General features: G+C 42.9%; 1 protein-coding gene across 18 annotated transcripts in view; it reads right to left on the reverse strand.

Annotated features, from left to right (window-relative positions):
* Positions 1-24,900, reverse strand: part of FNBP1 (formin binding protein 1) — a 92,894-nt gene that overhangs the window by 16,907 nt on the left and 51,087 nt on the right. For 4 of the 18 annotated variants that reach the window (XM_059486418.1, XM_059486417.1, XM_059486420.1 and 1 more), the window contains exons 7-10: positions 13,881-14,009; positions 12,037-12,183; positions 8,432-8,629; positions 6,891-6,986 (exon numbers count right to left, since the gene is read on the reverse strand). In XM_059486418.1, coding sequence (XP_059342401.1) covers positions 6,891-6,986; positions 8,432-8,629; positions 12,037-12,183; positions 13,881-14,009 — 570 coding nt within the window. Of the gene's footprint in view, positions 1-2,190; positions 2,278-6,890; positions 7,074-7,457; positions 7,485-8,431; positions 8,630-12,036; positions 12,184-13,880; positions 14,010-24,900 lie in introns of all 18 variants that reach the window. The other 14 variants (XM_059486414.1, XM_059486413.1, XM_059486412.1 and 11 more) reach the window with 7 other exon arrangements.

Raw genomic sequence — 24,900 nt, forward strand, 5'->3', positions numbered from 1 at the left:
CCACCAAAATTCCCAAAGCCTCTTCCATCATTGCAAAATGACAGAGCAGCTGCAGCTCAGAGATTGCCAAGAGATAGAGGGGCTGACAGTGCTCAGTTCTGTGCCAAGCACAAGGGAGCTGCTGCTCAGGATCTAAAGCCAGACAGAAAAGAGAATCCAAACTCCACCCAGCCTCCTCCTCCTCCTCCAGCAAGGGGCACTGAGCTGCCTGCCAGCTCTTGGGGCAGTTGTGAAATGCTCCAGCTACCCAACAAACTTGAGGTGCATAAAAGCACACACTCCGTGTTAGCAACAGCTGGAAGGTAAAAGCTGGAAAATGCCTCTCTCCAGGCAAGGATTTGTGCTGCCAGACTTAGGAACCTCTTTCCATTCAAGTTCTCTGTCACTACCAACAGCTCCTGGCAATATGTTCTCAAACAGATGCTTCATTTCTAGCAAAAACACAGTTCATTAGGATGGGATTTAAAATAAAGGCTCCACACCTCTTGTGGGCAGCCGATTTTAAAAATACACTTACTTTTTCCCCCCAAAATAACAATTTACATTAGTTACCAGGATTTTTACAGCAACACATGCCAGCCATTCAAGGCAAATAAATGATCTTGAAATAACTGAAATGCTGCATGTGAGCTGACCCTTCAGTGACAAGGCAGCAGTGACACTTCCCTCTGCAGTCCAGTCCATTAGGGAACAAACACATGATAATAATCACAGTGCCATGAAGAAATTCACCCTCTGAGCTAAACAGGCCATTAAAAAAATAAAGCAAACAAAACCAATCCATTGGAGAGAGCAATCATAGAAGGAGAAAGAATGGTCTGAAGAAATTCAGCGTAGGCAGCTTGTGTTTGCATCATTGCTTTAGCACTCCTGTGAACTTTAGCATAGACATGATCAGCACAAAATGAGATTCTTGTACATAGATACAGACAAGACTCATGGTGCAGAATAAATATTTACCTATGAAGCACTGTAAAAAGGCACAAATGTATGCTACATGCTCTAGTGGCTAAACACTACTCACTCTAAAGGCACTAAATACTGCGGAGAATCATCTGCATCAAGGCTATTCTTTTGCTGCAAATTCAGCAAATTTGAAAGGGATTATAGACACTGTATGCCCAATTCTTTTGCTGTTAAGTATGACAAAAATAGAGAACTTATTAATAGCATTTCCAAATAGTACATCAGGGATTGTTATAACCAGTATAAATAAAGCAGTTCATAGGCTGGAAACAATGAAATGCTGAAATAAGTCATGTTCAGTTTTCCATTTCTGAAATTTATCGGTAATTTTACGTGACAGTGATTCAATTTCTATAAACAAATATAAGCAGATTGAAAATAAATCTGCATTAAACACTACATAACTACTTTTGCCCATTCTATTGGCTTTTCACAGCTAGAAACTTGCTCACAGCTCCTGGGAGAACAACGGCGTTCTCCCCCCGAATGATCAAGTAAGTTACATTTCCTTGAAATGAGCAAATGTGTTTCAAGCTGTCAATTTAAACCAAGCCTAGCTTAGTCTTGCAGGGAAAATAATGAAGAGTCTAAGAGCCACAAGCTTCAATAACACATGAGAGCATGAAAGCCAGCAGGTCCATGTGTTATTGGACAGTCACGGCCACTAACCTCACTTACAGAAAACAGGGTTGAAATAAATCAGTGGACTTCCATACATACAACCAAGAGGTAATTTTATTTTCTTTTTTTTTTTTTTTTAGTGGCCCTGTAACAATCTCCCCATGCTCTGCTTTGTCCAAATAGCAGATTTAGAGGTCACATATCTTGATTCCATGAACTATCATCATTATAGACAGCTCACAGAAGCTTCCAAAGGCTCTAGGGAATGCTTCACAACCAAGGCACAGAATTCCTGTCCCTCAGGGCTCGTGATGCTCAAGACTGCATTCATTAAACAATTTAAAATAAATGTGCAGAACCTGTTTGCAACACTTTCAATTTCACAGGTCCAGCTATTTCAATTGTGCCAATTTCAGCATTTCCAGGACTAGCAGACATTATCTTTCCTGCACATCACACTTTAAGCTGCCACTTGCCTCCCACCAAATTTTCCTCGGCTCTTTGCCAAAGCACATTCCCACAGCACACTGGGGCCGGCGTTGTAAGTGGGGTTAGCGACTGTGTAGCAACAGTATGGGCTGATCACACCATACTCAGACTTACAACATATTCCCTAGCCTCAACGGCACACGTGGGTGTCCCTAAAGTCCTCTTCATGAGTTCTTTGTGAATATACAAAGACTGTGTCTGCTGGTGAGTCAGCAAGAGAAAACACACATTGGTTACACCGGGGATGAGCGCGGCACCTCTGCGTTCACTGCTTCTACAGCAAAAGGCAGCTTGGTGTTTGACCACCCTCAAAGGGCAGAGTGGGAGCCTCCGGGGAGCCAGGTGGATATTAAGAGTTCAGCATGCTCAGAGAGATCAGAAAATGTGGTATTTTTAAATGCTTGTTTAAATACCAAGGTCAGAAGGCATCTCTCTCAGTGCTAGAACAAACTACGGCTTTAATGACCCCACCCGCCACAAAGTCCCCGAGCTGGCACAGAGAGAGACTTTGGAACAAGTGTTCCCAGGGCAGGGAGCAGAGCAGGCTGCAGAAGGGGTGGTTTGCTGGCTGCCTCTGCATGCTCACAGAACACCAAAGTACTGATCAGTGGGGCAGATTCAGAGCTGGGTGTCGAGGGACAGGAGTGCACAGAGTGTCAGAGGGGACGGGCGGGGAGGGACACAGCAACGGGTGCAATGGAAATAAAATCACATTGTAATGAAGTCAACAACTTCCACTAGAAAGGAAACCACAAAATTTCCTCCGTGTGCTTTATGGAACCGGGATGCTGGCAGCAATGTCTGCCCCAGCTCCCAGACCATCCTCCCTGCTCAGCCCCTTCCCAGGCCCTGCGGAGAGGGAGGGGAGCCAAGTCCAGCACTTGGAGTCATTCAAAGGTGTAAGTTCTACCCCTGGATGTTGTTAGTTTGGAGGATTGCTCTTTTAAAAAATGGTGCTGATGTTACTGCTGCTGCAGCAATAAAATTAAAGAACACAAAATTAATACCAACCAGCAGAATACTGAGTTTCCTTTGTCCTCAAAATGGAATTAGAAAAAGCAGAGCAAGCATAAATGAAATTATAAGTTATGTAATGGGTTCCTCTTTCTTTGTGCTCTTCTGGCTTTAACTTCCCTAAAGAGATGCAGTTGATTTGAAGTGCTACACTAATTTTATGGTGTCTTTTAAAGCAACTATTAGAAAAAACACAAAAAATGTATGACAGTTTTCTCCTTCTCCTAGCTCTGATCCACAATAAGTGCTCTAACAGTTTTATGGTATTCTCTATAATGGACATTTCTGCTGCTGGCATTAGAAGAAAAAAGCTTTGAGGGAAATTCAAAAATGTGATTAGAAAACCATAGACACTGACAAGAGTCAGCACCTAAATATTTAATTTTTTTTTAACAGACTAGGATTTCATATTGGCAGTGACCACTGATACTGGTATTGGTGCCTCCACATTAACCTTGCATCTGTTGTGAATTGTTCAGGCATCTGTTTCCTTCCATGAAAACAAGATTCATTGGATGTTTGGTTTGGAAGCAAAATTAAAACCAGACTGGGCACAGAACATATCATAGTTAATTATATAATGTGTTTTAACAGTCACCAGTGATTTTGCCAAATGCAACCTAAGATGCTAAACCAAAATTTTAAAAGGAAATTGCTAAAACACTCTCCCCTCTCCAGACCACATTGTGATTTCCCAGATTTCATGGAGGAGTTGCATGGAATCCATTCCTGTGTTGTGTTTCAAGGATCAATTACAATGTGCAATTCCTGCTGCTGGAATTTATCCTGCTACGGTCTCAGGACTTGCTCATGTCAAAGAGTTACTTTTCTTTTCCTCTTCCAAAGACAGTGCAAAAAAGGAGTGTGATCCCATTTTTTCTGAAGTAAACTTTTTTTCCCTGGCTTTGTAGGATCTGAGAGCTCAGGTTAGCAAGAAATCCAGGGAGCACCTGCTTGGCAATTTGGCTGAATACTCTAAAATAAGACTTAAAGAGCCTTGTGGGCACCTTCACTGAAGGTGCCTGGAGTGGAATTCTGCCAAGGAACAAACCCAGCAGTGCAGAGACAATTCATAGCAAATGAAATGATCCAGAGTTCCAACTCCTGTTACACTGTGCTGCCCTGCTGGTCCCTGCATGACCTTCCAAAAAGCTGCTTCCCTGATGTACAGATCAAATGTTCTTTTTCACCTGATAAATTTAAAGGATTTGTGGGTGGTTCTTGATTTTCTTTTTGCCTGGTCAGAATGATTTTATTTTTGAAGGTCATAAGGCGCTTTGATGATCTCTTAGTCTGACCATTTGTCAAATACAAATCACCAAGGAGCTCTAAAATGTGAATTTGACAAGTGTCCAAATGAGGCAGAGCAAGTTGCCAGAGGTTTTCAGCCTCTCCTCCTCCTCCATATCTCTAAATGATCCAAGGGGCCGGAGTTCATCCCTCTGGGATGAGAGATGATGGTATGAACACTGGACTCCAAATCCTCAGGATGAGTCAGGCAGGAAAAGTATTTACACACAAACATCCTGGTAGCTGAGAGGGGAAGGAAATGAAATAGCAAAAGAACACAGTGAAAGGTTTAAATGGAGATTTAGCAATAGGCCTTCCTTGCACATTCTCAATGAATGTGTCAGCAGAAATTTGAGGGATTCCAGAGAAGACTATGGGTCATTGTTCTCATTACTTTGCCTTTCACACAAAGGGCTTAAAACAATATGGCATGCAGAATTCTTAAGGTGTGCTTAGATTTCTTAGATAGTTCAAATATAAAATAATGGCCTTCCTTCAGGAACTGTGATAAGCAATTAGTTATAGTTGCTTATATGGCCAAGCAATCAGTCAGTAGGGATTCATACATTTGAAATACAAACTGGTGAAGTGCCCATGGAACTGCAAACCAGTATTTTTAAGCAGGAAATACTCATTTCAACATTCTGTTCTCTGAATGCCACTGTGGAGCATTAGATTGCCACACACCCCCTGACCTGCAGCAGTGCCCTCACCCCAGAGTGACCCAGCAGTGCCCAGGACAAGGAGGGCTCCAGGTGCCACTCCTGGAGTGGTGCCACCACCCAGCACACCCTCAGCTCTGCTGCTGCACGAGCAGAACTGAAACTCTGCCTCCACCTGGAAAAACCACAGAGAGAAGATTCTGAGCCAAACTGCAACTGAGGTGAGGAGGGAAACGTTCAGAACCTGCCTTTGGACAGCTTAGAAACTTCCCACTTCCCCAGTGAAACAGGGATGGGAAGAAATGGGATTTTTTGTGTTCTGAGTGTCCCATTAAATGGCAATTTGGTAGCAAAGAACTGAAACTGTTTAAAACATCTCTATTTGTGATGTTCTGTCTGTAACCAGATGAGACAGTGCATTGTTTACAGCACTGCTCTCAGTTCTTTGTAACCAGCCACTGAAGTTCCCCATGGAAATCATCTCTGCTTTTATACAGCTCCAATCCTCAGACCTAAATGAGTGCCTGGAGCAGCATTTGGGCTTTTTAAAGTAGTCACTTCCTCACTGTTACTGTCTGCTCTGAAAAACATTAAAAATACTGAACACTTTTGTCTCCTTCCTGTAATTCTTAGAGGAGAAAATAATTCTGAGGGTTTCATCTAGGAGGCAAAGCCATGCTGTACCAGCAAATTTTCAGTAGAAATTGTGCTATGTATGGAAGATAAAGTCTTATTTTTGTTTGAAAAATGGCAAATTTTATCTCAGGGACCTGACATTTTGTTTACTGCTTATGAAGACCACCAATGAGAGGATTTAATTCCACACAAACCCTTCAGCATTGGTTTATGAATATAACCACAGCTGCTGTCAGCAACAGGAACAGCAGCTGACCTGGAAAAGAAGGAAATATGGCCTGAGGTTTATCAGCAGCAAAGGAGACAGGGACACTGAGCTTGGAATAGTGGTGATGTGTCACAAAATGTGGGTCCAGTGTGACCTAAACCCAGGTGAACCCCCAAATCAGCCCTGGAGGCTTTCAGCATCTTTCCACCACACAATGTTTTAACCAGTTTAAACACATTGCACTGCAGCTGCTGGCAGGGGAATCCCAACTCCTGCTCCCTCAGAACCTCTCCTGTCATTTGGAGTTTGCATGCTGCACCAGTAAAGCTTTTGCACACAGAATGTGAGTTTAAACTGTGCATTGTGGTGCTGGGAATTGTGTCCCAGTCTCCCCTGACCTGGCAGCCCTGGTTTAAAGCACACATGGACCATGGAAAAGCTTTGTTACCACCCAGAATCAGTTCACCTTCCTCCTCTCACCAGTTTTTATGTCAATACTCAGAGTTCCTACACAAACTAACACTGCAGCACCTGAACCACGGGATGAGTGACTGGAACAAAGTTCCCACTGCTCCAGTGACAATGTCACATCATTCCAGACTGAGCTTTCACCAACTGAAATCACAGCTATCATCTCCTAGAATCCCTCCTAATTTACTCTTTTAACACAGACATTGAGCTGAACGCACCCTGCAGAGAGAAAAACTAAGGACTTTGAAAAATGCTCATCTAAGAAGTTGATGTTCAGCTCCTCCTCCCCAAGACACCCAGATTTGGCATTTCCACCAGGAACTGCACTTTTTGTGGTTTCATTGTGGGGGTTTTGACTACAAATGGCTTGATATGTTAGGAACCCTTGGATTTGTCTGCATGTTGTGCTAAAACACAATGGAACCGTTCACAAAACAAAAGTTTTTACATAACAGAACGTGCAATAAAAGCGCAAGAAAGAAAAGAGAGAGAGAGAAAAAAAGAGAGAGAGAGGTATCCAGAGGAGAACTTACCCCACGCTTTAGGCTCCTGAAGCAGTGGATTTTGGGTTTGGAGGTCATGAACTCGTTGAAGCGATGGGAGAGGGGTTCCTTTTGCTGCTTGGGAGACTGGGGGCCGTTGGGAACAGCAGAGGGTGAGGCAGAGGCAGGGGGAGGAGGAGGGGGCTGATGGGGGGATGTTAAAAGGGACATAAGCTACGTATAAGAGATGGAGAAGTGACAGAATAAAAACCAAAATAAAAAGATAAAACACAAAACGAAAATAAGCATCAAAACCAATATTTGAAATCCAGAGAAAAAAACAATTAAATAATTAAATATTAAAGGCCATGGTTTAAAAGAGGGGAGGAAGCAGTAGTTAAGAGTCGTGTTAAATGAAGAGTTGTGATAAATGAAAGTATTAGTAAGTGATGCAACAGAAGAGTAACACAAAAATATTTTGAAGGAAGCTCATGCAGACTCTTCCATGCAGCACTATCCCCATAAATTGCCCTGTTCTGCTCTGTGGACAGCTGCAATAATGCATATGGATAGAGCTTTCAAATACCTGAATTTAAATGGATCAGATAAGGAAGGTACCTTAGTGCCCAGTAGCGTTTCTATTATCTGGAAAACAACAAACCACATTCCTTCCTGCTTCCAAATCATACCTCAGCAACGTGCATCACACTTCACTTGTACAGATCATTCTATGAATTTGCTCAGGAGTCAGTCCTGGTTGTGTTTTCATTCTGGCTACACTGATGTAAGCACCAGACAGCGAGTCCTCTCCCACAACAGCACTACAAGGAAACTTGAGAACCCCTTTAAAACTCAAATTTAAGTGGTTTGGTAAAGGGTCAGAGCAAGAGTGGGGTCTAAAATACAAAGCTATTCTGGGCTTCCATCAGTGTTACTGAAACCTGATTGAGTCCAGTCCCCCTGACACGTCCTGGTAACCCCAGATAAATGCTGCCATGCAGTGTAAAGTATGACAGTGGGATGAAAAAGGTTTAATGGGTACATAAGTTAATATGGTCTTTTAAACAGTCAACTGCCCGGTTAGTTCTGCTCCATTAGTTGTGCTTCAGAGTGAATCCCAGCAATTCCCTGCTCCCAGCCACCCACCTGCTGACCCCAGTGCACAGACTGGAAAGACCACGCAAATGGAAAGCCAAGGAGAGTTTGAGGAGTGTCAAAACAGTAATGCCACACTGAAGCTTCCCACAGGAAACAAGGTTAGTTGACACACATGGCACTAGGTAAGTGGTTTACAACTCCTTCTCTGAGTTAGGAACAGAAATGGACCATGGCAGAGACGTGACAACTTAAGTTAAATTAATTTTAAAACTGCAACAGAATTAACAAAATTATACAAGAAAAAAATAATTAAAGTTATAAAGAAACTTAAGTAACCAAAGACTACAACAAAACACCATATTAAGACATCAGTTATTAACTTTCTGAATCTAAAATTCTGTTTAAAAAAACTACACTTGCCAAGATCACTAGACAAGACACAGGTTATTGACAGAACACATACTAGCACCAAGCTCAAACTTGCAAATCAGTACCTTATTTTTCTTGATGAATGGCCATAACTTGCCCTTGGATTTGCTGCCAAACTTGGGTTCTGACTTCCCATCCCCTCTGGAGTTGGAAAGGCTGGATTCAGACACTGTTCTCTTCATGGGCTGTGTGAAATCCTCAAAGTCGACGTCTCCTGGAGGCTCAAACCCTGATTTGAAGGCTTCTATTACCATCTGGGAATCCTGGAATGGGACAGACAGACAGGTGTGAACATCTCAGGGGAGGCTTGGCATCAAATTGGTGGCACTTTAAGGCAGAACAGGAAGGTTTGTGTGTGTGGGACCAGCCCTGGGAGTGACCAGGCTCATTGCTGGGAATCAATGCCCTTCCAGAGCCCAGGATCAATGCAAGTCTCTCCACCTTCTGCTGAAAAGGGGTAAAAGCTCATGAACTTTACTGACTAGAAAAGCAAATCACACTTCAGTAAGTGACTCACAACAAAGATTTAATGTACAGATTTGCTGGGAATACAGCTGTTAGCAAATCAGAGGAAAATCCCAATAAAGACTCCAATAAAGCAGAGCTCTTGTGTGACCTCTCTGCCACAAGTCAACAAGTTGGTTGTGAATTTAGTGACAGCAAATGGCTGTAAATGTTTTATGAGCTTTGCCCAACATCTGAGCAGTCCAAGGTCACACCAGCAGCCCTGTGCCCTGGTGTGGGAGCCACTGAAGCCAAATTCCCTTTTGGCACTGCTAGGAGGGATCTAAGTCAGCCACAAACTGGCTGTAGATTGTGTATAATGGCTTTGCTCTTTTGTTTTGGACAGAGGGAAAAGAAAAAAAAACCCAAACAAATCAAAGCCAAACTAATCCATAGCATTCTTCCTACTCAAGTCTACAAACAAAATTAATTATACATAAGATCAAATTCAGACCTCAGCTTGCCAAATGCATTTAAATCTAATGGACTCAGGAAAAAAAATCCTAATAGACTTCTTATCTACTTGTTTTCTTGGGAAGAGAGATTATGTAATACTCTAACAGCTGTATTCCAAGATCTCTAGAGATGCTGTGCCTTGGCACACAAATACCTGATTATTCTCTAGAGAAGAGCATCACTGCCCTGTTACATAAAAAGAACTTGTTGCTTTGAAGGCATTTCACAGGTTCTGTAATGGCTCTAGGTAAAATGCTGCTCAGGAGAAATCTGCTGGGATGTAAATATATCCAGAGGCCAGGCTCCATTGAGCAAAACACAGATACAGGAAAAGCTTTGCAGAAGTCTTCATGGGATTGTGAAGATCCACATGGATTTAAGATCCTCACAATCTATCAGATGGCACCATGAAATTCCTGCATGAGTTTCAGGGAGGTAGAACAACACTTTCCATTACCCCTTCCTTGTTTGACATTTAAACTCCCTGAGATCTAAACCTGAAGATATTTTTAATGGTAGACATGAAAGTGAGATGAAGAAGGATTAGAGAAGAGGGGAAAAGAGTGGGAAAAGCTGAGAGAATTGGGATTGTTCAGCCTGGAAAAGAGGAGGCTTTGTGGTGACTCAGCTGCTGCCTTCCAGTACCTAAGGGGAGCCTACAGGAAAGATGGAGAGACTACAAGAGCCTGGAGTCTGTGGATGCCCCATCCTTGGAAGTGTTCCAGGCCAGGCTGGACAAGGCTTGGAGCAGCCTGGAAGAGTGGAAGGTGTGGAAGGGGATGGAACTTGTTGGGCTTTTCCCACCTAAACCATTCTCTGATTCTCAGAGATGTTATATTAAATATTCCACTGGTATTTTATCCTATGCATGGAGCTTTTCCCTTCTTCCATTCTGAATTTTACAGTTTTCCTTCCATTTATTCAAAACATCATTCCACTACAATGGAGCTAAAAATAACCAGCATGCTCCATATATCACAGAGATAATGTCATAACAGGAACTCCAAGCCCATAACAAATTCATTTTATCTGCTGTTAGCACCCTCTGAATCAGGTTCTGCACAGGTTCACCTGGCAGCCACCACAGCTCACACTTGCAACACGACCTTTGTGTTGTTCAAGTGGTTAGAAAAGGGAAATGGAAAAAAATATTTAAAACTGACTTAGAAACACAGTAACAGCAAAGCAGTATTCCCTGCTAAGTCCAGGCAGTTTCTGTTGGCATTAACAGGAATTCTATGCAGTACAGTGAGGGAATAAAGCAATCCTATTTACACAGTTGCATGTTTAATACCCAATTCAGCACTCTCATTGTAATCAACATAGTTAGAAACTACTGCTCCAGAGATGAAAAAATCCTTGATGGTAGTTAAGGAGAAAGAACTCTTTATGAACATAATTGTTTCCAGATAGGACACACTAAACCCTCTGCAGCTGCTCAGGTAGAACTATTGTGGTAAAATACATTTTTGTCAGCACAGTGTTTACAGGAGATCCTGGTAAATTCAGTTATTAATGCCCAAAGTCTTTATTTCCCATGTCATACTTGTGTATGAGCCATTATGGACTTATTTGGGAGCAAGAGAATATAAAATTCACCCTGATTCCAACACCCAGTTTAATTTTATGTGTGTTTTGCTAAGAAGACTTGGGCAGAGTGTAGTCTGAGATATCAATCTCCCCAGCATGATTTCACCATGCAGCACCAAAACCTGGACCTCACGCAGGGCATGTTGTTCTAATATAGGAATTGCTGCCCCAATTCCCCCTTTTCCCACTCAGAGAGTGAATTTCAGATCCCTGAGTTTCCTATGCTGCTCTCTGTGAGATCAATTGCTGAACAGAGAGCAGAGGATTAATTTCAAAACTTCAGCCTCAGGGTTATGCTGCCAGTTCATGGCTCCAGGCACTGAACAGCTCAGAAAAGATTCCAGTGAAAAACATGTATGGGAAATTCAAACAGGCAGAAAGACACTTGCTGTCAGCATTTGAAGCACTAATGTGAAAGGCTGGAAGAACAGAGGCCTCATGTAGGAAGGGAGCAGATCACTCTGCAAACAAAACAGAAAACACATTTGGCCTTGTGGTCACTGTACATCAGGAAGCTCAACTGCAATCTTTTATCTTTTCCATCAGAGACGTTTCTTTGCATCCTGCAAAGGAAAATTATAGTCAGACATCAAGATTTGCTCATTTATAGATTGCCAGCAAACCTCAAACCTGCAAAGAAATATTTTAGAGAAAGATTTTGTGATAGTTCCTGTAGCCAATACTTCAAATACTTTCATTATTACAAAGCTAACTGGAATTAGGGCATTTCTGAAACAGTTTTCTGTTTATGAGACATAGAAACCACCTTTATAAGAATTGGTGATTAAGTATCTGACATTATGTCCAACAACACATGCTGATGCCCGCTTTTAAAATGCAATATTTCAAAAAGTAATTATCCTAATAAAATGAGAGCCTATTTCTTAATAAAAAACAAAAAATTAAAAAGTATTGCAGGAAAGGCATTTCTGGACATTAAGTAGATTTGGGGAATAATCTGAGCACATCCTGCCTCAGACAAAGCAGCTTGGGACAAGAAGCTGTTCTTTGGTTTAATTCCGTGACTGCAAAGCTCTTGTGCTGAGCCTGGGCCCAGGATTTCAGTCTCCATGAATTTGAGACCAATATTAAACATGAAAACCACCAATGCAACACTTACATTCTTGTGATCCACTGATTCTGCAGCCTTTGTTATCTCATCCAGACACTTCCCAATGATGGGGATCACTTGGCGGTCAACTTCTGCAAAGGTTTTCATGGATTCCCCTATCCTCACGATTCTTCTTTCCTCCATCTCTTGTATTTTCTAAAATAGTACATTTCATTCAGGTCAAACATCAAGATTAACTTCAGAGTTTCACCCAATTTTCCTCTCCAGCTTACATCAACTACTTTAAAACTTAAGGATTAAATATATTTTTAAGAACAAACTAGGACAGCTGCTCTCAGGAAGGCACCAAGTGATCCTGTTCCCTCACACATCAAAATGTCATTCTTAAAGTAGTCTCTTTTACTGAAAATTTTTCAATTAACTTTTTATGTTCAAAAATGCTGATTTGTCAAACTCCAGCTTTAGACTTTTGTAAGGATGGTTCCTAAGGCTTTTAAAAGAATTTCTGCAACAAATTTCTTCATTTTCTGTGCATGTTCAGGAAAATCTCATTTTCATTCCACCGCAGAATCCAACCAAACAAAGATCTTGATGTCTGCCCTTCTTTTCCATAGAAGGCAATTTCTGGTGTTTAGGGAGTGCTGTACATCACGTTTTGTTCACAGTACATCATGTATTGATGTATTAATGCACAATAAAAACATCCTGTGTTGTTCACAGCACAGCTCCTGACTGCTCACTGGATTCAGTTCAGGATCTCCAGCATCTCTTCCAGGGGCCTCTCCTTTACCAGGGAGGGAAACTGAACGTGGCATAATTCCATTAGCAGGATACAGAAGGACATAAACAGCAGCAGCCTGTTTCACTGGGCTGCAGGAGCAGCCAAAAATCCCCTTTGCCTTGACTGACCCACAAGCAACACCAATTCTTTACAAAATAACTTATTTCAATATTTAAAGCAAACCCTGCAGCTCACTGTGCACTGCAGGGAAGAGGGCACATCTGCAGGACTTGAGATCAGAGTGCTCCTCCTCAGCTCCAGCCTTTGCTGAATTCCAGGAACAGCTTATCTCAAGGCATTGGTTTGAAATACCATGAGGCAGAAGAGGAGGTGGCCATTTAGCCCACAAGTTTCAGCAGTGGGTGGGAAGTGCGTGTTTGCCACGCAAATATCAGCTCCTGCTCATCTGGTGACAAGCATGTGACATGTCCTCCCTTGAAAAGGTTGCATTTTCCACTTCTGATGCTCATGACCCATTACAAGGGAACAGTCATTTAGAAGTTCTGTTCTACTACATTAACCTCAATTCACTCATTCAAGCACAAACTCAGAACTTCACTCAGAATGAATCTGATGGCTTTTTTATTCTTCCTCTGCAGCCTGTCCTTAGGCACCCTAAGACACAATCAGTGGCTTCCTTAAAACCCTTTGAACTCACTGCTGCAGAATTCTTGTGGTTCACATTTAACCATCTGTGCAGCCTGGTTTGAACACAGGTTTTAAAGGGCTGCTGGACTTCACAGATGCAACAATGCCCAGCTGCCTCCTGCCCCAACAATGCCAGTGATGCTCTCCCTCATCCCCAGCTGCACAGACACAGGAGCTGAACAGAGCCAGATTGTGAGGATTCCAAAGGCTGTCCTCATCTGTCACGACACCTCAACGTCACCTTCCTTGTGTGCTATTGATTCCTTCATATCTAATTTGAGAAAAAGGGATAATTTATCCTACCATCTCTCAGGGTGGCAGATTGTATGTAAAATTTGCTAAGAATGACCAAAAAAAATCACCAAAAATTAAAAGTCAGGGTCATAGAATTGAGGTGATGAGCAATATATTCTTGTCACAGGATTATGGGCTACTCTAGAGCCCTGCCAGTGCCCTTCTTTACCTGGAAGATGTTTGGTATGTGTGTGTAGTAATGTTCATGCTGCTCACTGTTGAACTTCTGTAGGGTGGAAGAATATTCAGCTTTGCTGTCTTCTGCCATCTGATGTCTTAGCTGGGCTTGCTGTCTTGCCTGAGGAAATACCAAAAGAAATTTATAATTTAGGCTACATGGAAAGCAATTGCATGCTGGTACTCCTCATCTTACTATCCAGGAACATTATGAGAACAGCAGCTTTTGGTTGGCTCCTCTTGTGTGAAACATTCAAGCTGCACTGTGGACAGTGCTGCTGCTCCTTTCTGGGGTTCCAATGTGCTACTTCAAGCACCATTTTCCTTTCCATGAACAACCTCTGGTTGAACTGCACATCAAACACCAAACAGAAGTTGGTCCCTCCACCTGCCCACAGGACAGGCACCTTCCCAGCACATTCATGGACTCATTTCTTGCTCCTCTTGTGCCCTGCTGGGTGGCACCTGATGCTTCCCTCTAATGAGCTGCTTCCCTGTTGGTGAGCAGGGTTTTCTGGGGAAAGGGAACTGGGAAAAAACCCAAGAGTTTTGTCTCATTTCAGCCAACATAATAATGACAAAACCTCTTAACTGTGTGCCCTGCAGAGCCCTTTCTCCACTCCTCACACAGCCCTGGCATGAAGCACACAAGGAAAGAGGAGCCTGAGCAGCAGCTGAGATGCCTCCCTTCCTATTTTTACCCACACAGATGATTTGCTTTGCTACCCAACACAGCAGAGCACTGGGCAATTAATCTCACTTCTTTCCCTAGAATAATCTGTCCCCAAATGACCCTTCTATGTTTTCAGATTCCTCCCCTTACAGTTCTGTTCCCAAGGCCTTCTGTTATCTGTTTCACTGCCCAATATTCTTCCCTTACTGCCTCTCCCATCTGTTTGCTTTAGATGCCTTTTCCTTCCCTGCCTTTGGCCTTCACACAGCAGCTCTTCCTTCTCTTCTCTTCCAAAATTCCCTATGTCTTCCCCATACTGAAGCTCCCCTTCCCTGCTGGAGCTCTGCTGCTGAATTTCTGAATAATTCCTTCAGACAAGGCAGAGAAGTGCTGCTTTAAAAAACACATTTATGGGGACACAACACAACAATGAATTTTAGCATATTTTAAGTGGGCTCCCATTAAAACCAGTTCAGAACAGGGTTATTCCTTGAACTGTTCCAAGCAGACAATAGTTTCCTGACAAGAAATCCATGGAATTCCAAATCATGGAACGTTTTTGTAATCAACAAATTCTGCCAGGAGGTTTCAAATCTCAGTTTGTAAAGAAGTAGCCTTCCTCCACATTTGTCAGGTTTGTACATCTCACCTAATAATTTATTTCACATCAATTCAGATATTACTTCTGCAGTCAGTAGTAGGAATTTCTCAGATCCCCTTCACATTCTTTCTCCAGAAATAATTCAAGCAGGATGAGGAGATACTGGGCACTAAGTGCATCACAGGAGATGAAACAGCAGCATCAAATGGAGAAGAATGTGACTATAACCAAATAAGTGAATCCAATAAAAGACATATATTCAACTTTGCCTGTTCCCAGGAGTTTTAACTGTCCAAAGGATGAGTGCCTAATTCCAGAAAATTCACATCCTGCAATCAAATTCCACAAAGCCACATCAATCATTTCCCTGCCCAAGTGCTATAAAGTTTATTAAACTTTACCATCCACATGCTCACATGCAGCTACATTAAATACAAGTGGAAAACAATATGTCCTTGTGCCACAAATACAAATTTACCAGGAAAACAAAGTCAGCCATGGAAAGGCAGCAGCTGTAAGAGTGGTTCACACTCATCTCCCAACCCCTTCCTCACATCCCAGCTGCTGCAGATCAATATCCATTTGTGAGGCCCATTCTCCTCATCTACCTAAGAGGAGCCCATTGTCTGAGCTGACTTTACACCAGCCCCACTCCCACTCATACAGCTGTCTCTCCCTTTCTTTTTTTAAAAATAATTTTAAATAATGCAGCTCAGGAATTTGTCCCTTGACTCTATTGTTGAAGCAGAAAAACAAGAAATCCATTATTACACATTTCCAGGCAGACCCAGCAAGCATTAAAGCCATCAGAGTTCATTTTCAAACTCATTGGCTGGATATGAAAAAGTAACTCTGAGCTAAATGTATACAAGAGTAGACACTCAGTTTCCAAAATTATCTTAACTGGCCCCAAATAAGAGGGGGCAGCAGATGAGTAAATAAAATTGGGTGCATTCCAAAACCAGAACTTTTTGTATGAGAGCCCTAGTGATGCTTTGTTTCTCTTGGCCATTTAATGCATTTGGCAAGCTTCAAACTGTTTAAATATCTTTCCAATGAGGTATTTGGATCTGAAAATAATCGATTTTTTTTAAATTTGAATTTTTTATTACTTCATTTCAGTATGTCACTTCCTCTAACATCATCACTTCCAGCATTAACAGAATTGTACCTTCTAGTGAGACTCCTGCACTCTGTTGAAGCACAGAAAGATAAAAACAAGTCAATGATGTTAAGTTTCACATTCAGAGTAATGGATGCAGTAGCCCAGAACTGCAGAGAGTCACGGGAGCTATTTCAGGAGTAATTTATAGCTGGGCTTTACAGAAAATGAAGTTTTGCTTCTTTGCTGCTCACTTGAGCATACAAACAGCTTCAGAGAAAGCTTTTTTGGGGCTTCTTAGAGTTAATGCTAAAAGATTTGCTCTGAACAGTATTTCCAGGAGGAAAGGCTTTGGAATAATTGGGGTCTGGAAAACCAGACAGTGACTTCAGATACAGAACAATACTGGGATGCAGCTTTCAGTCCTCACATTCTCTCCTTTAACTGGGCAGGGATGAGTGAACAAGAGCTACTTTCCAGTCCCATATGTGAAACACAATCCACCTCTCCAGGCTGACAGATTGCTCAGTTGTAAGGGATGTCAGAGCCAGGGGCTCTGAATGCAGCAAAAACTCCCCTCTTCAAAGGGAAAAAGAATGAGGTCACCTTTCAGCACTGCAGAAAAGCAAAAGGGGTATGTACACCTGAGAGGCTTGTGGGGAGAACAGCAGTGCTCTGCTTCCAAATGTCTGGCACTGCAAAAGATGCACAGATTTCAGACCTCTCCTACCCAAACATAGATTTGTAACAGTTTTTTGCCCCAAAATAAAGCTGCACAGTGCATACAGGCATTGTTCCTCCCCCAAAGTCTGGGTTTGTTAAGGCAGCTCTTGTCTGAGCTCATATGGCAGCACCAAAAGCAAAAGGTCACAAATGTCAGTGCTGGTCTCATCCAGAAAAGTGCTCCCCAAAATGCACAACAGCACCTGCAGCCTTGCAGGGAGCAGACAGGTAAACTTTGGGTTTTCCTGCACCTGCAGCCAGAGCTGAGCAGCCAGAGCAGGGAGTGTTGCTGCAGCCCTGAGAGAACACTCCAGGGAAAGGAGAACAGCTCTGACAGACTGAAGCAGTAACAGCTCACCTGCAGCAGGGGAGGTTTATTACAGGTGAGCTTCTCTCTCAGAATCTATGCAGAGATGCCATTAAATAGAATCAAACACAATCTTTTTCCCTTTCTTTAGACAGCCTTGCTGCTTGATGGGTAAGAATGCAGCACAGTAGCTAACTGCAAGCAGTATTAACTTGCAAAGCGCTGATTTCTGTGGCTGTCTTCAGTATTTTAAAAATATTCTTTAAAAAAATCAGGCCTTAGCAGCACACCCACCTTAGGAGAAAAACACTAAATTCAAAGGCCATATGAGCTGTCACCACACACTGTGGCATCTATTTCTTAAGATAGTGGAAGAGCACAAACATTGTTCTCTCAAGATGATTTTAACTCCATTTCCCGCAGATTTCCTTCTAAACAACTGAGTTGCAGAAACCAGACTCCCAAAATAACAATGAGTTAGTTCAGTTCAGATAAATGACTCTACCAGGAGCTCAGATGCCAGAAAGGAGACGCCAGGGTAGGACACTGATGCACTGAAATCTGACTTTATTTATGGGGGTATTTTTTTGCCTTTTAAAATAAGAAATTAGAAGAAAGTTAACCCTGCAAACCTTTGAAATAACTCATGTTAGAGAGATATATTTAGTGTGAGTCTTCTTATCACCTACTTGAAACCCATGAGTTCATCAATAAGATGCAACTTCAGCAATCAGTGCACAGCAGAATGAGATCAAAGAATGACGGATGAGGGAATTTATCCATAATACTTGCAAACATGCAGCACTACTAAAGCTTTGTATATTGGTGTGAATTAAATCAGTCCTAATATTTTATGCCTTTGAACAGGAAAATTGAACAGAGAAAGGCAATATGGACACTTTATGATGGGCACTGTTAACACTGAAAGTGTAAAAAGACTTTTGCAAACTGCTACACTTTACAGGAAGGCTCTTATAGAATTAAATATTTCATTTATATTGTTCCATTTACCTTCTTCCCCAAACCTCCTTTGATAGGAAATGCAACTTCTGATGAAGTGTAGGAGAAATTTTTAAAAACCAAGTATATTTTCTGCCATTTTGGCCTCCAATACAGAAAAGAATGAGGATATTTTGCTGAGAACAATTTTCTGAGACACATTCCAGAAACAGCAGAAGGGTCAATAGACACACTGTCTTCTTTCTGGGTTTACACAGACAAAAAATGCAGCTCCTCAGGGCTGTTATGGTGGGAGTGATACGAATAACTGAAAAGGGCAGAAAAAAACTTTGGCTGTTATTCAGCTGGTCCACACTAAGTGGAACAGCTCAACTCCTCAGCAGTTGCTCTTGTCCAGAATGGCAGAGTTTCCAGTCAAAACTTTGGTGTCACTTTGTTTCTTCTTTCTTTTCTCCCATTCTGCACCCCCTCTTTTCTTTCAAACTCAGACAGCATGTGAGATGCGTCACTGCCAGGCCACTGCCTGCCAAAACAGATCTGGCTTTGGCAAATCCAAGATCAGACTAAATTGCAAACACACAAAAAAAAACCACCCTGCCCCCTCCCCTCAACTACCCAATCCCTTTAAAATCCCTTAATGATAAAGGCAGACTCAGAAACACTTCCCCAATTTCTGGAATGCTTTCTATTGCTCCCAGATTTTCAGCTCCAGGCTCTGGCCCTCCCTCCTGTGACCTGGGCACCAAGAGCAGCACTGGCAGTGTGGGCAGGGTCATTATTGACAGGGGGCATCCTGCCACAGACTCCAAAACAGGGCCAAGGCTCCAGGCTTGGATTTACAGAGCCTCCAAATCAAGCTCCACTCTTCACTATTTTGCAATAACCAGTTGGGTCTCTCTAAACTGGCAAGAAGAGAAAGGATTTGGAATTTGATTTCCCGAAAGAAAAAAAAAAAAGGCAGAATGGGGGGTGCAAAATAACAGCAGGGAAAGAAACAAAAAGAAAAATCCTTTCTTTTAGCATTTGAAGAGGTGGAGGAAAAATCTGAGACTCTGTGGGTCCCTGAAATCCTTTGGCTGAATATAATATACAAATGAGCAAACCACTGACAGAGGATGGAAAATCTTCCTCACCACATCTCAGGAATTGTTATCTAGAGCAGTCTCAGTGCACACAATTCTGCCAGAATTCAGGAACTCACACTAACAAAAGATATCCCCAAACAACCCAGTCCTGTTAAAGTTTTAACAACAGAGATGGATTAAATTAATTAAGAAGAACAGCACAGCAGCCCCTCTCAGCACACTGCTCCAAGGCCCTGGGGAATAACTGTGCCTCAGACCCAAAAGTTTCTCTCCTTGCACTGCCATTCTCATGTCATGAATACTAAATAACCAAACTCTCTGGATGACTGAACTGTGAATCCCTGCAAACACCCAGCAAGTCTAATTCATTATAAAAGAAGGATAATCTCTGTGGATGGAAGGTTATGTGGGTTTGATGGAGGAGGTAACAAGAAAAGATGTATTTGGAGCACTGGCCCACAATGTTTAAATGATTTCTGGAGGTCTGTTTAGTTGTACTACATAAGCAATTAAACTCTGCCATGTATAAATCTGGGTATTGAATATAAATAATGGAAATTATTTCTTGAATATAAATAATGGAAATTTCAGGCCTGGGTAATAGATTGCTTAGCTCATACTTGGAATACTGGGCACGGTTCTACTCCTCTCTCTCCAAGAAAGAATTTACAAACACAGCCAACACAGAAGGGACAGACAGGGTTGAAAAAGTTACCAGGACAAATTCTTAGCCTTGAAGATCAACTTTATGGGTAAAACACACAGCTTTGTCTCTCAGGGAGGTGAATTAGTGTGAGTGACCAGGGTGATGCTGAGCTGCAGCAACAAGAGCTTTCCCAGCAGAGATAAAGCCCTTGTCCCCCTCCTCTCAGCATTTGTCAGGGCACAGCTGGAATATTGTGTCCAGAGGTTCCACTATACAAAAAGAACACCTGGACAGACTGGAGAAGGTCCAGAAAGGCCACAGAGAGGATCCAGCACAGGGAAGCTGTCCTGTGAGGAAAGGCTGAGAGATCTGGGTTAGGTCAGTCTGGAGAAGGAAGGCTTAGGGTACCTGTCCCTGTGTGCCAGGGTCTGAAGGGTCATACAGGGAGCATGGAGACTGTACAGGGAGTCACAGGGAAAAGACAAAGGGCAATGGGAACAAGTCACCCCTGGGGAGACCCCAAATGGACACCAGGGACAATTGTTCACAGTGAGAACAATGAGCCATTGGAATCATCTCCCCAAGGAAATGGTGGAATCCCCAACACGGGGCACAATTCAGCTGAAAAGGGTTTGGGGCCATCTTGTCTAGACTGTGCTTTTGCCAAGGAACACTGGGCCAGACAATCCTTCAATTCCCTTCCAACCTGGTATTCTATGATTCACTGAAACTGAACAGCTTACAAACGAAATTAGCTAAATTCTGAGGCCTTCTCACGCAGGTGAAAAGATTTATTCCAATGTTTTGACAGAAAAAAAGAATGACTATAAAGAAGCTTTCCAACTGTACAGCATGAAATAATTGCTTTGCATTAGCTTAGAACACCAGTTCTATTGCACTGGTGATTCAAACTGCAGTTGTTCAATTCAGAAGATATTCTTAAACCTCCCCTTCACACTCCTTCTCCCTCTCTTCAGCAATCACCTCCCAAAAGAGTTGTATTGTGACAAAACTCACTCAAATTGCCACGTAAGAGCACTGCTAAAAGGAAATTTAAGTTCAGTTGGATTTCCTTGCCTTACACTAAAAGTGGCTCATGATCTGCTCTTTGATCTCTTATCACCAAGCACAGGGGATGTATAGGGTACATACAGAGATTTATGAAGTTCCCCAGACACTCCTGCTGGAGTCATTAACTCTCTATTGAGTAGAAATCGACCCTCTTAAATTAGTCATGATTCCAAAAGTGAAACAGCTGCTCTGCATGGAGAGGCTGGGATGGCAGGTTGTAAACAAGGCTTACTCTTCCAGAAATGCAAATTGCTCTCCTGAGGGACTCCCTGAGTTCACAAACTGCATCATCCTTTAGGAAGGAAGCAGTTCAGGAAGGAGACTGGGGTCTGCATAACCAAGAGAAATAACATTAAATCACATTACCCAGCATTTGAATTGATGAGAAATCTGACACACATCACGAGCAAAGACACAGAAATTTAGCCAGTTCTATTTGTGGAGCAAAAAAGAAGCGGCTGCCTACTCAACACACAAAAAACTCACCACCACACAGGGAAAATCTTCTGCAGTGTCAAACTCTCCAACAAGAATTGCACAGGAAGGCCTGCACCATGCTCAGGACTGAGCCTGGCTCACCTCACCTGCATATTTCACCTTGCTGCTGCTGCTGTATCTCTTCAAATTCACAGCAGAGAATGGGAAAAGCAAAGCCTCTGGGACCATTCAGTGCAATATTAATAACACAAGCACTGTCAGTCCTCTCCACCTTGCAGCACCACCTTTGCATGGCACTGCATTTCCTACAGTGCTGGTGCACTCATGGAGTGCCTTGATACAGACAGGAGAGGGAAGGGATCCAAGTCCCACCATCACAGAGCAGACGAGTTTGCATCTCCTGGAAATTCAGGCCTAGTTAAATAGCTACAGTATCTGCAGAAGGCAGACACCCACAACCTGGGTTAGGATGAAGTTCACTCCTGACAGACTTTGCTGACCAAACCTCAGGGGGATGTGGCAACAGCAGAGCCCCGAGCTGGGGTTCCTCCAGGTTAGTCTGGGGGGTGTCAGTGACTGCATCTGCCTTCACTGTGACCTGACTGCTGAAACATCCACCTGAGATACCTCCAGAGCCCAGAATAACTTCCTACACCCCTCATTGCAAGGATGTGTAAGCTCCCAGTGCAGGGGTCTGTGTCCCAGAGCATGGCTGGAGCTGCAGTTCCCACCTGAGAGCACTGCTGAGCACAAGGAATATCAGCTAATCCCAGGTCCCAATTAGCAGGCTTTCTACACCTAAGTTCTGTCAGACTTTGCTCATGGTTCAGCTACTCCAAGCCATGCTAAGTGTGTCTCCTGTGGGTAAGGAGGGGGACAGACTCTGTGCTTTGTGCAGAAATTCAGCACTCAGGTAATGTGGTATGAGAAAAGAGAAAATGAAACCTCAAACATGAATTCTCAGTATCTCCCCACAGTTATATTTACAGACTAGAAAGCTACTATCATGGTGATATTCTATTTTAAGGCTTTATGCAAATGTAAAGCTATTCTGGGTCTCCAAAGCATCTTGGATATTGAAGACATAATCTGAAAGTTGCAGAACATAGGGGAAATCTGAGAGATTTCAGTAAACTGGAGATCACTCCCATTTCCCTCAGTTCCTCCACTTCAAAACCAAAGGAAAATACACCTAAAATTCCTCAGTATCTCAGATTATTGCCTAAGGTCAACACTTGACTGTGTTTATCTTTAGCCAAGGGACAGATCCTGCCTGACACCAAGTACTTCAAACCACTCTCCTCACCACAACTGCTGAGCAAATCAAGAGGCAAATCCTTCCCATGGCTGCTCTCAGCTACTTCCTCTTTAAAATCAGACTCTGAAATGCCTACCTGGAAAATAAACCCTTAGAAAAAAAGGCTGATTTTTTAATTTTATTACAAGAAGTCTACAAAGGCACCACTGGGTACCACATTATCCCATAAAGATGTCAGCTTTTTAGTGATTGCAGCTCTGAGGAGAAGGCAGAAACAATAGAGCTCTGCCTTATATGTACAGTGGCTCCGTGCTGGCGACAGAGACCATTTCCCCAAATGGGCAAAAAATTGAAGCAGCTCCTCTGTGGTTTTTGAAAGAGAAGTGCTTTAAAGCACACAACCCACTGTGATCCAAGTGAAATAAAGCTTTCAGTGATACCTACAAGGCTTCCTGGAAGCAGCATCAGCATGTTGCAGCATTTATTTAGTTTATAAGGATATTTTCACAGACTGTGAGCTTCCTGCCCTGACTTGGCTACTCTGCATTTTGTGTTGACACAAACAAACATCTCTGGGTGTTTTGGGTGCTGGGGGTTTAGAGGCTCAGTGCAAACAGGGAAGGGAGCTCAGGTGCCCTGCTCCACTCTCCCTCTATTCCTGCACACTGTGATCATGGCAGAGACTGAGCACAGCTTCTGCTCCATGTTCCTACTGCCAAAAAAGGAGCTGAGAGGAAACAAAGCCAAACACTCCTCCCACCAAAACCAGCTACCACGCTGCTGCCTGGCAATGATGGAGCCCATGCTGGCCATAGAAGGGGCAGAGAAGGGCTGTGCCCTCCACATACCTGGTCCTACAGAGGGAATGTGGACCTTGATACATGATGCCCAAGCTCCACATACAGCCCTGCTTTTAGGCTCTTTGCCAGCAGTGTTGGAGAAATAAGGAGGAAAGTGCTGGTTCCTTAATGCTTCCAATTTGTAATGCTTTGGGCAAAGTGCTGGTAGATGGCAGCTCTGGCACAGAATTTCCTGCTGCAGTTGTCAAAGGCTACAAAGACTTGAAAGATGAAGAGACGTGAGCATTTCAGAACCTCATACAGCTTAGCATTAGGAAATTGCAGCTGTATTCTCTTCTGACTGTATGTGTCATTGTGATCACTGTAGAATTTTAATTTCATTAATGCCATCCACTCTATCGTGTGTGATGCAAAAAATAGCTCCACGTTGGCAGGTACAAGCTGAGGCAGCCAAGGTGTCAATCTCAAGCCAAAGAAATGAGGGCAAGCAGCCCCAGTGCCTAAGGAGCACCTTGTTCTGCCAAGGAGAAGAGCTCTGACACAGCCAGACTGCCCATTCTCCTGGCCAGGTGGATTTCTGGGAGCTTTTGGGGGTAGGAGTGCAGCAGCCAAGCCGTAAGGAGCAAGAGAAAACAGAAGTGCTGCAGTAGGAGGAGGCTGAAGTCATCCTATTGCTTCATTTGGAGCTGAGCAGCTCCTGCATCCCCTGGAGAGAGGCAGGGAGAGCAGCAGGGCTGTGGAACAATATCCCATTCTGCACTGGGAGTTATGCAAGAGCCTCCCAGTCACACGGGCAGGGGGGAGCAAAGAAAGGGCATTATTCACAGCCTGACATGGATGAACCCAGTTTAACACATGCACTTGGAAAACACTGTTCTCTCTGTTCAGTAATATTATTTCACATTCCACTCATTTTGATAACCTTTTCCTTCTCCCATCTACTCTGTTGACTGCCTGGAAAGTGGAGTAATGCCTTCTCCTGAGAGCTGCCAACATGCATAACTAACAGATTTTTCTTTCAAGATACCACTGAGCCACATTTTGCAATAAATAATTTACAAATTCACACAATAAAAATCTGGAGGAATTTAAAAGGGAAGCCTCTCTGCTTCACTTGACAGGCAAAGAGCACCAGGGTAGGAAATTGCTTCCCAGAATTTACCCAACACTCTCAGATTGATAAATCACCAATATGCCACCTTTTACTCTGACCAGAAAAGGGCAGCCTTGGAAAGGGATGTAGAAATAAGGAGTTTCAGTCCTCTATTTCAAACAGTAAGTCATGTCTTTGTATCCCTTTGACATGACCTCAGCTTTGGAAAAAAAAAATCTAGGGCAAGCCCTAATT

The sequence above is a fragment of the Ammospiza nelsoni genome, chromosome 20 (assembly GCF_027579445.1).
Source record: "Ammospiza nelsoni isolate bAmmNel1 chromosome 20, bAmmNel1.pri, whole genome shotgun sequence".
NCBI lineage: Eukaryota > Metazoa > Chordata > Aves > Passeriformes > Passerellidae > Ammospiza > Ammospiza nelsoni.